Source organism: Mastigoproctus giganteus, chromosome 12 (assembly GCF_048544385.1).
Source record: "Mastigoproctus giganteus isolate SK-2022 chromosome 12, ASM4854438v1, whole genome shotgun sequence".
Taxonomy (NCBI): domain Eukaryota; kingdom Metazoa; phylum Arthropoda; class Arachnida; order Uropygi; family Thelyphonidae; genus Mastigoproctus; species Mastigoproctus giganteus.
The window spans coordinates 91,093,578-91,106,905 of NC_143586.1; the positions used below are offsets into that span (position 1 = coordinate 91,093,578).

General features: G+C 37.7%; 1 protein-coding gene across 1 annotated transcript in view; it reads right to left on the reverse strand.

Moving 5' to 3' along the window:
- Window positions 1-5,774: 5,774 nt before the first annotated feature.
- The window catches only part of LOC150077267 (vesicle transport protein GOT1B-like), an 82,637-nt gene continuing 75,083 nt past the window's right edge, over window positions 5,775-13,328 (reverse strand). Inside the window, exon 5 of the mRNA XM_090386494.1 lies at window positions 5,775-5,892. Within this exon, the coding sequence (XP_090242620.1) occupies window positions 5,848-5,892 (45 nt within the window). The 3' untranslated portion in view covers window positions 5,775-5,847. The remainder of the gene's footprint in view (window positions 5,893-13,328) is intronic.

Below are 13,328 nucleotides of genomic sequence, written 5' to 3' on the forward strand. Positions count from 1 at the left end.
CCACCGTAAGCATCCCTTTCTCTGATGTTCAAAGGATGGTACGGCATTCCTGGTCTCCAGATGAAATAATGCCTAGAATCTGTTTTTAAGCTAAAACAGGACTCAACTGAAAACAGAACTCATTTGTCAGGGCTCCAAGTCACATATTCACGGCACCAATTTTGACGAGCTCTGCGGTGGTTTGGGGTTAATGGGATACAAACCACTGGCTTCCTTACATAGAATTGATCCTTCTTAACACAGTCCAGTTTTATATTTTTTAACTTGTTGCTGCAGCAACCTCAAAAAAGAGCTGATGAAATGACATTGTAGGGTTCCGCCTTGCTGTTAGAGCCAGATAGGAGTCTATTCTGGTTCACATGGCCCTCAGGTGGCCAGCTCTAAATGTAATGGCTCCCGAAACTTCCATAGTGCCAAGACAACACTGCGTGACACATTAAGCCAATGTGCCAACGGCCTGTCATCTCAAATAATTATCTCAACGACAATAACTAGCTATCCTGAGTACTGGAGATGTGACTAACACACTGAGCAAGCCAAAAAATGGGAATGAAGTTGTGTTTTTATAGTCATGCATAATTTGCATAACATGTGGCTTTGTAAGGTGGTGGATCAATTTCAATTGGATACTCGGAATTTGCATGCCAAGATGCCTATTATATCAAATATTTGCCTTCGGTGACACTATTCACAATAAAATATTCACAAAAAACATTTTGTTCAGTTAATTTTGTAGGGCAGTTGTAGAATAGATACCTGTTAAGTTCAGAATGGCAAATCAAGTAATTTGAAAGAGATTTGTTTATTTTAATTTATCATTTATTATGATACAATTTCATGCTTTATTTTCCCAATTTTACTTTTAAAAATCAACTGGATTTATACAAATCTAAATAATTTATCTTAAGTTTCATTTTGTTTAAATCTCATTTCAAAATAATTTTATCAGGAAAGGTAAAGTTAAATAGACAAGAAGTGAATATCATCCACAAATAATAATAAATAATAGTAATATACACAACACAACTGCAAATTGCAGGAATCGAATAATTCTCATATATATATATACATATATCCAGGACCAGCTCTAGGCAGATGTAAGAGCTGTGCCACACAGTTCTACACTTGCAATAAAACCACGAGGGTTCAAGTTTTTAGATCTGAAGATAAAATTTACAGCCTTATTCATGAAGCATTATTCTTTGGTCATAATTATACCCAATCTTCTTTCCTTCAAATTAATACATATTCCTATATATCATATATTAAAATTATTGTGTTTTATTTTACATTTTAAAAAACTAATATTTAAATTTGTAATCATATCTCATATTCTTGTTCCTGCACAGGATATCAAATTCTATTATTTTAATTTATTTAAAAAAAAAATATATTTGTCAAGTAGTAACTGTCAGTTCTGCACAGGCAGTTTGCACCTGTTCTCAGACATACAAACCCTAGAGCCAGTCTTGTATATATATATATATATCATGATTATGTAGAAGACAGTTCAAATAATAAAGAACACTGACCCATAATATATTTTGGAAAATAAAAAGGATTAAACAAAGTAATCCTTCATAATGGAATTCATAGAATTTTCAATGAAAATATAGTACACCTTAATAATTATACTGATAATTACTTTCTGGATGATGAGATGCACTGAACCATAACACACATACTTACATTTTAGAAGACAAATTTTGGAAGAAAAATATATTTTTATTCATATCATATTTAATACATATCTTGTTTAATAAGCAAAATGCTGACATAAAATGAAGCTTTTATTCATTGAAGAAAGCCATCATCACTGCTATTGTTACTCATCTATTACTAATATTCTGGCCTGAACATTCACATTCTTCAAACAGCAAACCATATTCAGAGCCATCAAGGGTGTAGAGTGTAGTATTAAAGATTAAGCATCACTGCATGTTTTGCTTGACTCTGCAATATAGTTTTGAGATGCAATACAAACTCTGTAAAGGCCAGACAGTGTGCGTGATTATGCAGTTTGCATCATGTTGGTCTATTGTTCATCTAGCCACTTAGCCAAGGAGCCTGTGGAACACGACAGTCGCCTAACACGGGGAAGCAGGCCAGGAATAAGGAGTAAAAGAACTCTGGCTCGGTGAACCCTGGCATTGTGAGCCTGTCGGGAAGGACCCTTTAAAAAAAAAGTTTTTGTTTGAAAAGAGTGCAGAGGTGACAGTTTAAGTTATAGGTGGTGGTAGAAGATAATGGATGATAGGATTACTTCCACCAGGAAACTGAAAGATGAAGAAGGGGGGGGAGATGTTAAGAGGAGTAAAAGTATTTAGGGTAGTAGGGCCCACCAGGTGAAGTGCTTGGAAGGAGTTGGGGAGAGGGGATGGGCAAAGCCTAGGAGAGTGTGTGGGGGGGAGGAGTCATAGGAACGGAGTGCCCTATGTAAGAGTGGAGGTCACTATTGAGCTAAAATCCTACACTGGCCAGACTAGCTGCAGCCAGTTCAGCATCCAATGCCATACCATCAAGAAAAGAACTGCACAGTATTAGCAATGGGAGGAGGGGGCTTCTCAGGAAGGTTACTCCTACTGCAGTCAATCTGGGAACAGGAATACTTGTCATGCAAACCAAATTCACAACACATTGTTCATCAATTGCACACCTATCATACTACACGCACACAAGACTTTTTTTTAAAAAAATATATATAAATTACACATATTCAGAGTGCATTTGAATATGTGTACAAATTACACATATTCAGAGGGAAATGTGTACTCATATTCAGAGTACACATTTCCCTCTCTCAATCACCTTGTTCCTTCATCTTGCACACTGACAGATGCATCACCCTGAATATACAGGGTGTCTCAAAAATACACGGCATAACTCCTCATATGTAGACAATAAAAATATTTTATATCAACATAGTTCCGGAGATGCTTGGTTCCCGAGTTATTAACGGGAATGTGTTATCTCCCGCAGGTGACTTCCTTCATCACAAGGTACTGGAATCTGGTGGATTTCGATTCTGACCATGTACTCAAACCAGGAGCAAGCGGATATGGACCTTAAGTACGATTTGGTGGATGGCAATGATCTGGAGGCTCATAATTTGTACCATGAAAGATTCCCAGAACGAACGTCCAGACAGGAAAACGTTTGAAGGTATCCATCGCCGCCTTTGTGAACACAGGACCTTTACACTTCGTGCTGCCGACAGTGGACGACCAAGATCTACAACTCCTGAAAGTTGAGGAGGAGATTTTGGATGTTGTGCATGCCACTCCTGGAATCAGCACATGCAGAACAGCAATGCAACTGTTCAACGTTCGACTATTTGGTGAGTATATTAGCGCAATTACCAGAATCGAAGGTTTCCTGGTCAGTGGATAGATAGAGATGGACCAACTGCCTGGCCTCCATGCTCACTGATTTAAACCCACTAGATTTCTTCTTGTGGGGCCATTTAAAGTCATTGATGTATTCGACTCTGGTAGCTGATGTGGAAACTCCGCAATCGAATTGTGGCAGGCTGTGAGACAATATGAAACATGCAGGAATTTGGCATCGTCTTCACGAGTCCATGAGACGTCAATGTGAGGCCTGTGTTCAGGCAGAAGGTGGACATTTTGAACAATTACTATAAGGTGATGTGAACAGTTAAGTGTCATAGAAAGACCTTCAAAACTCGGAAACCAAGCATTTCCACAACTATGTTGATATAAATTATTTTTATTGTCTACATATGAGGAACTCATTCTTGAAGTTGCCGTGTATTTTTGAGACACCCTATATAGTGTACAATTTTATATATATATATATATATATATATATATATCAAACAAATCACACACACTCATTTCGCCCTTGCACAGTTCACACACATGGCCAAGATCAGTCATACCAGAAGTTCCCATCTTAACCTACCGCTTCAATGTTATAGTAACAAAAGGGACATTCTCATTCATTCTCTTTTACTTTACATGAACACATTCACTCCTCACAGCACCCTAAATATAAACAGCACACACTTTTTTTTTGCGCAGCTTATCGAGGAAACTATCATACATAATCATTAGTTCAACTTGCCCACCCTTTCACACTGGCATACATTATGCAACACTAACAACATACAAACAAGCTCATGAATACACAAGGTTGGCAAGGCTGCATTCATGCACAGACACAGAAAAAATATGCCACAGTCACATTCACCCAGACATGGAACAAATACACTGCAGTCACATTCACCCACAGACAAGGACATGAACATAACACCTGGTTCACATATGCACATTCGTACGCTAACACAAAATATATACACAAAACGTTCACAATCATACATTCATACAACACCTGCTTAGCATTAAATGGGCAAGGAGCTGACTTTGATGTGGGTAGTATCACATTCAGGTAAATCTCAGTTTCTTGAGTAAACAAGGTGGGAAGGTTACAGCTTGGTAGTTTCAGAAGTATTATGTTAAGTGTCAACAGAGCTGTTGAGGATGAATTATGCTGCATTCATTGGAAGGGTTTGTAAAGTTTACCAGAAAAGCTCTCTTTGTTCAAAGACTGCCAGCAAGAATTTGGTAAAGGCTTTGTAGTATTCTTCTTCGATGATGTAGAAATGTTTGTAGTTTCTTGGGTAGTGGACCAATCTTTGTAATAAAAACATTTTGGTCTTCGTAATGACATGGACAATCATATAACAGATGTGTGCAGTCTTCAGGGAATCTGCATGGGTCATCAGTTAGTCCCAGGCTGTGGAGTTTAGTCCTGAAGGAACTGTGACCAGTCATAAAGAAGGTCATGTACAGGCCAGAGGATTTGCTCTCAAGGGCTGTGATGATTCCAAATTTCTTGAAATATGGTAACTATCAAGAAACTGTCAACTATTTCATGTTTCACAACTCCCATGAATTTTCACCCAATCACACACTTGTGAAAATTGCTGATGGCTTCATTTGTACTGTTGGTATCAAATTGTGAAGCTTCCATTCAGTTGGACCAGCAGGTCCAATGGCTTCTGGCTAAAACCTTCTGGAATTACAGCTTTAAAAGCCTTAATGTTTAACTCAGCAACTGTCCTTTTTTAGTTTCCTTCATTATGTGTGATCTGAAACAGTCACAAAACAAAAAAGCCAGTTTTTTTCAGAAGGCCATTTGAATGTTTTGAACATACTTTCTCTAGCCATGGTTAGAGATAAAACAGCACTATGTGCACCTAACATACCTTTGGACCACAAAGATGTAGGAAAAATTTGGGCATTTTCCAAGAAAAAAAAGTGTGCATCTTATGGTCCAGAAAATATGGTAATTAAAAATGATAATTAAGTTACATTACTTGCCTCATACAATAATAAAAATATTTCTAAAAACAGTTATATATTTAATACATAACTATTTAATATTTATTTGGCATTTCAAGAAAAATGCACATATTCATTCAAAATGACTGAAAATTTATTACGTAATTTTATCTATATTATTCACTTCACATTTCTATCTGGTATAAAAATTATGTCAAATGCAATTTACAAAAATGTCCATAAAATTTATCAGCAGTCTTGATCAGTAAATAGACAATTTTCAAAATATATAGATATATTTAAAATTCAATATTTTATATATATTCATCTAAATAATAAATCTGGCATTGTAAATAGAAAGACTTTTAGAAATTTATTAAAAGTTTGATAAAGTAACACTGAAATGCTGAATGAATGATATTTCCAATATGCTGGAAACTGGCATGCCATGTAGCTATCCCTTCATAGGAACAAGCTGCTTCATATAAATTTGTGTTTAAAATTTATTAAAATTTAAATTTGCTGTACCAAAAATTCCATATCAAACCATACTTTTGCTGGTGTCTCCTGCTATCCAATTCACAACCTATAAGATAACAGAAATAAAATGAATAAAATGACTAAAAATCATAAGACTATTCATTCCTGATTTTAAGTTAAAATAAATGCTATATGTTGTTGTTGTTGGAATTGGGGTTAACAAACAAGGGCTACCAAGGCCAAATTGTGTCTGTTCACAGTTTATTTAGAGATGTTAAATTGTATGCTCCTGTATAGGCCAATATGTTTTAAACACGTTTGTTGTCTGTATGGAGGCTTTATGGCACAAGAGCAGCAACGGCCATAATGCACCTCACTATGGTGATGTTAAATACGTAGTTATATCTGTATAGATGTTATTCAAGTTTATACTGCGTTGTACAGTTTTATCAGTTAGAGGAAACCAAAAATTATGGTCACGTGTGGCGTGTCTGCCAGGTCAGAAATGCTGAAAGAGGTGTTCGTCGTGGATCGTTATTTGGTTTTTAGGAGCATTAGCAACTAAGGCCATATTGCTCCGGGATATGCGGTGGTCATTCCTTGACCTTTCCGCATACTCCGTATTTGGTGGTGACGGGCTCGAACCCCGGTCTAATCAAGAAGCATGTGCTACGCACTGCTGCTCCTTCCCAGTTCGTCGTGGAAAATGAGGTAAACATAGCTTGTCGATCAGTATTGTATTTGGGGCAATCAATATGTAGATGTTGGACAGTGAGCTGAGTGGTGCACTTTGTGCACTGTGGGAGATCAGTGGCCGCAAGCAGATAAAAATGGGTCAGGTGCATGTGGCCTATCCGTAATCGAGCTAATACGACTTCTTCATGTCGGTTCTCCCATATGCTAGAGCTCCAAGGTTTTAGATTTTTTTTATACTGAATAGCTTATTGTTGCCTTGGCTCTGCCAGATGCGTTGCCATTGTTCAAGATATCGCTTCCTTATAATGTACTTATAGTCAGATGCAGGTGTAGTAAATGATTGGTCTATAGGATCAGTAGCAGTTTTGGCAGCTAGGTTGGCCTGTTCGTTTCCAGATATTCCAGAGTGACCAGGGATCCAACAAAAGAGAACTTGTTGCTTCTTCTGATTTAACTTAGTCAGAGTATTCCAGATGTGTATGAATAAGGGGTTATCATGATTTTTATTCCGCTGTATAGTTTGGATGGCACTAATGCAGTCGGTGTATATAATACTGTGCACTAAGGCTGTTGAGAGTATGCAATTTAAGGCTATACAGATAGCACAGAGTTCTGCTACATTCAGTGGGGAGCTGCTTGGATATGGTAACGTTGGGAAATAATGCGGCTGCACCAACGTGATTGTCAGTTTTAGACCCATCTGTGTAGATTGGTGTGTACTGGCCATGCTAGGTTCTCGGTGTGACATGTATTTGTAGTATACTTTGTTGGGACATGGTGTGTTTTCCCCAGGCTGTGAATGAAAAGTCACACAGCGGTATATGATACATCCAAGGTCGGATTGTATAAGAGGCAATAGGCTGTATCTTACTAAGGTCAATTTGCCAGTCAGTCTGTAGTGTGCAAAGACGTATACCAGTTGATGAGTTTATAGATGGGTAAGCTCTATAAAGGCTTTCCCATTTAGGAGAGAAAAGTCCATTCCAGTTGGGGTGATTTTTTTTTTTTTATGAAAACCCCAAACATGAAAGGTATCAGAACCTATAGTACCTAGTACTATGCATGGGTTGAAGGAGAAGTATGGGGGGAGGGGGATGCGGGAAACTTTGCTCTAGAGACTAAACATGGGTTTCACCACTTCAAGCCTCCAATAAGCAAAGTGGTGGTATTTCACCAGTTGATGAAAGTCATGGATGCCCTTTGAGTTTTTGCTGCATAATTTAATAAAAGAATTTGTCTGCGTAGTTGCAAGGGTGTTTCATGTGCTTCGGCGTATAGGCTCTGAACCAGTGACGTGCAGTATGCCCCCAGTGCAGGACGAAGAGCACTGTGGTGTACAGGATCAAGCCAACATAAGGTGCTTGGATCTAGCAGAGCTATAAGACTACAGAACCGTAGTCCAAACATGACCATATTAATGCATGGTACAGATGTATTAGTATGTAACGGTCAGCTCCCCATGTCTTGCCAGACAGAACTCTTAAGATGTTAAGCTTTTTAAGACAGGAAATCCGGAGTGATTTTATATATTCAAGGAAGGTGAGTTTTTGGTCAAATATCATGACTTATTCACAAGTCACACTGGTATGACTTGATTTGCTAGTCGAAGTTCTGGATGTGGATGTAGGTTACACTTCTTACAGAAGCATATTCCAATTGTTTTTTGGTGCAAGAGACAAAAGTATTGTTTTGGGACTATTTAGCTATTTTGTTGATGGCACATTGCAACTGTCTTTCTATCATTCGCATGTTAGGCAAATGGCAGGCGATAGTGAAGTCATCAGCGTGCAGGGTAGTAGATATTGTTTGTGGTAGTTCATCTGTTATTGAATTCATTATTATATTAAAGAGAGTGGCACTTAGTACTGACCCTTGTGGTACTCCTTTAACTGGATAAATTTTGAGGATAATTGATTGTGAACTCTGACTTGAAATAAGAAATGAGTGGTGGTGTAGGAAATTTCTGATAAACTGTAGTAGGTATCTGTGTAATCCCAGATTGTATAGATTTCACATTATACCATTCTCCAAGTAGTGTCAAAGGCTTTTTCAATGTCAAAGAGGACCATGGCAAGGTGTTCTTTCCGTATGAAGGCATCATGGATGTTCATTTCTGTCTTAATCAAAAGGTTGAGAGTGCATCTACCTTCATGGAAGCCACACTGCACTGGATTTATAAGGTCATTTTGAGCTAGAAACCAGGATAGCCGGGTGTTGACCATTTTCTCTATGACCCTGCACATACAGCTGGTGAGTGCAATTGGTCAATAGTGCTGCGGATTTGTAGGGTCTTATCCTGGTTTCGCAAATGTAGCATAAGCCAAAAAAAAAATTCACACAACCATTAACTCTAAAAGTTTGTTTGTTTGAGGATGAATTAGTTCTTCAACTAATTCAGACACTGTACGATGGTCCAATTCTGTGATGATGCCTTTTGACGAATTTAAGGTATTGTGGGGAGTAACAGATACTGGCAACCTACCAAATGTCGTTGTCTTTAATAGCCACTCAGAATGTTTGGAGGTGGCTGTTTCAACGAGGAGGTCTCTGGATTGCATTCTCTTCATTTTTGGTGACCCAGCAATAGTTTCCAAATGTTTTTGGATCATAAATGGCTATAACTTGCCCACAGGCTGGGTGGAGAGAGAGTGTATAACTAGAAAGTTAGATATGTCAGGAGACTGTTGTTCTCTTCGAAGCCTTTTAGGGTGACTGGATTCATTGTCAAGAGATTCAGGTCTTGAGCTTGAAGGCTCTAATGATGGAAAAGAGATAAGATCCATGATGGCTCCTTTTGGCCCTTGGGGTTTGTCTTTACCACCCAGGTTACCGGCCCACCGCGGGGAAGCAGGAGCGTGTGTGTGTGTGTGTGTGTGTGTTATGGGGGTTTAATGTCGCACGAGCTACTGAGGGTATAGTGGGGGCCTATTCATAGGAATTTTTTATTAGAGATCTTTTAAAATTTATGATAGATTCCAATTTTTTTTTGAAAAAGAGAAAAATTCACTGATGTTTGCATCGTCACCAATAATACGTTTTAATGTCATCGGTTCTTGAAGATTTGTTAGGGAATGGAGGATGGATGTTCTGTCCTGATGATAGTGAGGGCAGTCAATGAGAATGTGTTTGACTGTTAAATGTGAGGAACAGCGTGGACATTGAGGAGGTTCCTCTCCTGTAAGTAGATGAAGGTGAGTCAGGTATGTATGTCCTATCCATGCTCGTGCAAGCACTACTTCTTCTCTTCGTACTGTTTTGGTGCTAGAGCACCAAAGCTGTGGATCTTGTTTAAACTGATAAAGTTTATTATTGGTTTGGGTGTGCCATAGCTCTTTCCACTGTGCAAGAAATGTTGTTTCTATGATATGATTATAATCAGAGATTGGAATAGGAGTGACGGTTAGATCATAATTTGACGAATTTTTGGCAGTTTTGTCAGCAAGTTCATTCCCCTTTATCCCCGAATGGGCTGGAATCCAGCAAAAGGTCACTGATTGATGATGTTCCTCAATTTTTAATAAGAGACTTCTGATTTGGTTTAACATAGGATGAACCTTGTAAGAAAAGTTTTCTTTGCTGTAACGGGAAGCAGCAGCAGTGCCATGAGGTGACCAAGTGGCTGTTAGTTGTCTTAGTGATAAATGAAAAAGAAACAGAAAGGTGACTTTCTTTTCTGGGCCTTTGCCTACTTCTTGTAGAATGAAAGAGCTATTGCAATATAAAATGAGGAAAAAACCAGTATTCAGAAAAAAACAGAATCTGTACTGGCAAAAACTCTGGATAGTTCGCTTTGATAAACGCACTGAGATCACTTGGCCACGGAATGCTTGGCACCTGGGGCCATAAATGCTATAATTAAACAAACTGCCTCAAGAAAGAAATTCATTTTATCTCTTTCAAACATGAGACATTCTTTAAACACTATGAAAATTGCAAGTCAAAAAAAAAACAAAAAAACTATCTAAAAACAAAAAAGTTTTTTGTTTTTATATCATGAGAAGATAGTATCTTCTCATGATATAAGTTAAATACAAGGAAGGTTCAAAAAAGTGCAGGAGCAAATTTTTATTTCAACACATTAACATTTATAATAATTCATTTCACAGTTTTAAAAATGGCTATTTACAATTTTTTCCACTGGTTACACAATTTCAAAAAAGCTTCTTCGAAGTACTTTTTTTTTGTAAAAGATCTTTGATCAAATTTATTATAACTGCCATAACTTCTGATTCGCAGGAAAATTGTTGTCCTTTTAAGCAGTTCTTTAGCATTAGCATTACTAGAGGCATATGATGAAAAAAAGCAAGTTTATATAGATTTAGCCAAAAAAAAAAAAAAACACCCCTACCCATTTCACCCATCCATTCACTTCAAATGTTTGTCTAGTTCTGCCTTGAATTTATTTAAGCTGTCAACTTCTAAGACAGATGGCAGTTTTTTCCAACAATCAACCACCCGCTGGCTAAAGGCAAATTTCCACACATCTATTCTACAACTGTCTTTCCTCAATTTGAATTTATGTCCCATCAGGTGATTAATCTGGGAAAGAGGAAGAATCCCATCACCATCAACATTGAGCTTGGTCAAACCATTCAAGGCCTTATACACCTCAATCAGATCACCTCATAGGTGCCTAGTCTTCAGACACTGCAATTTGCAGAACTTAAGCCTTTCTTCGTAAGAGCAACCCTCTGTTCCATTCACCAATCTCGTTGCCCTTCTCTGTACTCATTCCAAGCAGTCTAGATCCTTCCTAAAATGAGCCTTCCAGACCCGAATACAGTACTCAAGGTGTGGCCTGACCCTTGCTTTAAAAAGAAATCACTTCCTTATCCCTGCAAGAAAGATTCTGTATATCATTGACAAGACACCACAAGACTGTCTGAATAGTGGCCATCAGAAAACTTCATATCTGACTGCACAATTTCCCCCAGGTCTTTTTCATTCTCTACCACACTGTGTGGTTTGTTTGTTATTTGGTTTTTAGAAGCATTAGCAACTAAGGCCATATTGCTCCGGGAATATGCGGTGGTCATTCCCTGACCTTTCCGCATCCTCCGTATTTGGTGGTGACGGGCTCGAACCCCGGTCTAATCAAGAAGCATGTGCTACGCACTGCTGCTCCTTCCCACTTGGCTACGGAGGCACCACACTGTGTAGTATCAGACTGTTGATACATTACTCTGGGATTACTGCTACCCATATGCAGTAATTTGGATTTATCAATGTTAAACTTCAGTTGCCATCTCTCAGCCCATCATATACTGTCATTAACAATTCTGCCAACACAATATATGTCGTGAGAGTTGTGTTGGCAGAGTTGTCATTAACAACTCTGCCAACCTTCGTATCATCTGTAAGCCTGGACATTTAGTTACGAAAAAAAAAAATAAAAATAAAAATCACATGGTACAAGATCAAATAAATAAAAGAACTGTTGAAAGAAGATTACAGGGTCGTTGAAAGGTATTCAGAAACTGCTGTTGCACAATTAGCAGGAGCATTAGCAAGAAGTAATTTCCAACTTTTGTCTTGTCTACATATCAGGTGTGTTCCTACTAAATACATCTCTCAAGCGTTTAATGAGGTGTAAGTATACAGGAAAAGAAAGCCCCCAGACTTTTGCTGTACCAAAGAGAGAGAGGAAGGTGGGGAAAAAAACCCTAGTTGTGTATCACTTCTTAAGTAGTACCAATCTGACTGACTTTCGAATTTCCCCAGCTGTGAGCTCAGCTATTCATAGAGGTAACTTATTCCAGTAATTTAATAACTCATTCACTAAAAGAAAACTTATAACAATCAGTTCTGCACTTCTCTTGTAATTTGAATTTCTAGCCCAAGTTCCAGTATATTTATAATCTCGAAAATTTCACCTTCATTCATTTTACTATCCTCTTTCAGAATTGTACAGACCCCAATCAGATTCCCCCCATCTCACCTTCATTCATTTTACTATCCTCTTTCAGAATTGTACAGACCTCAATCAGATCCCCCCCCCCCAATCTCACCAGGTGCATTTGCTTGCCAACAGGTCTAAAGGGAGCTTTAATTTTAAAAAATTAATTAAAAATATGTTTTAATACAGATCATGGTTTTTCCACAGGTATTTTCAGAAAAGATTGAAAATATAGGTGGCATTGAAAAAAAAAAAAGAGGAAACAATTTTGAACTATTTTTTGCTGATTTTTCAAATTTTCATGCACACAGAGACATTTAAAATTTTCAAGCAACAGCTAATGGGTTAAGGGGTACTTGTCCATTGTTTGATGTTTCATGATGTCTCGAAACCACTCCTTTATAGCATGTCAAATACAGTTTCACTCCTAAATCATCAAAATCATTAGTGATTGATATGGCTAGATTGACAAATACTATTTTGATCAATTGTTTTCTAAGTAAATTACACTTGGTTCATTAGATTCTGAACACATTCTGGCATATCATTAACATCATTCAAATCACATACCTCTGCCCATGAAGTAATTTTTCTAAAATTCAACATGAATCCATCATTTACAATTTTGAAAATTAAGAAGTTTAGAAAATGAAATAGAATTTTTAGAGGTTCAGTATATTCATGAAGTAAAGAATAAATGTATGTCAAAGTAAGGAAACTAGTATATCATGCTATAATGTTAACAGGAGAGACTGCTTCTGCAGGGATGGGATACACTTAAATAGAAAGGGTGCAAGAATATTTGCTGATGATATCGAGGCAGTGTTAGGTGGGTCGAAAAACTGCTAGCTTGGGGGGATACAAGGACTAATAGATTAACAGTAGCCACTGGCAGAGGTGAAAATGATTCTTGCACTGCTTCTATTGGATGAGCAGCAGCCTGAAAAACA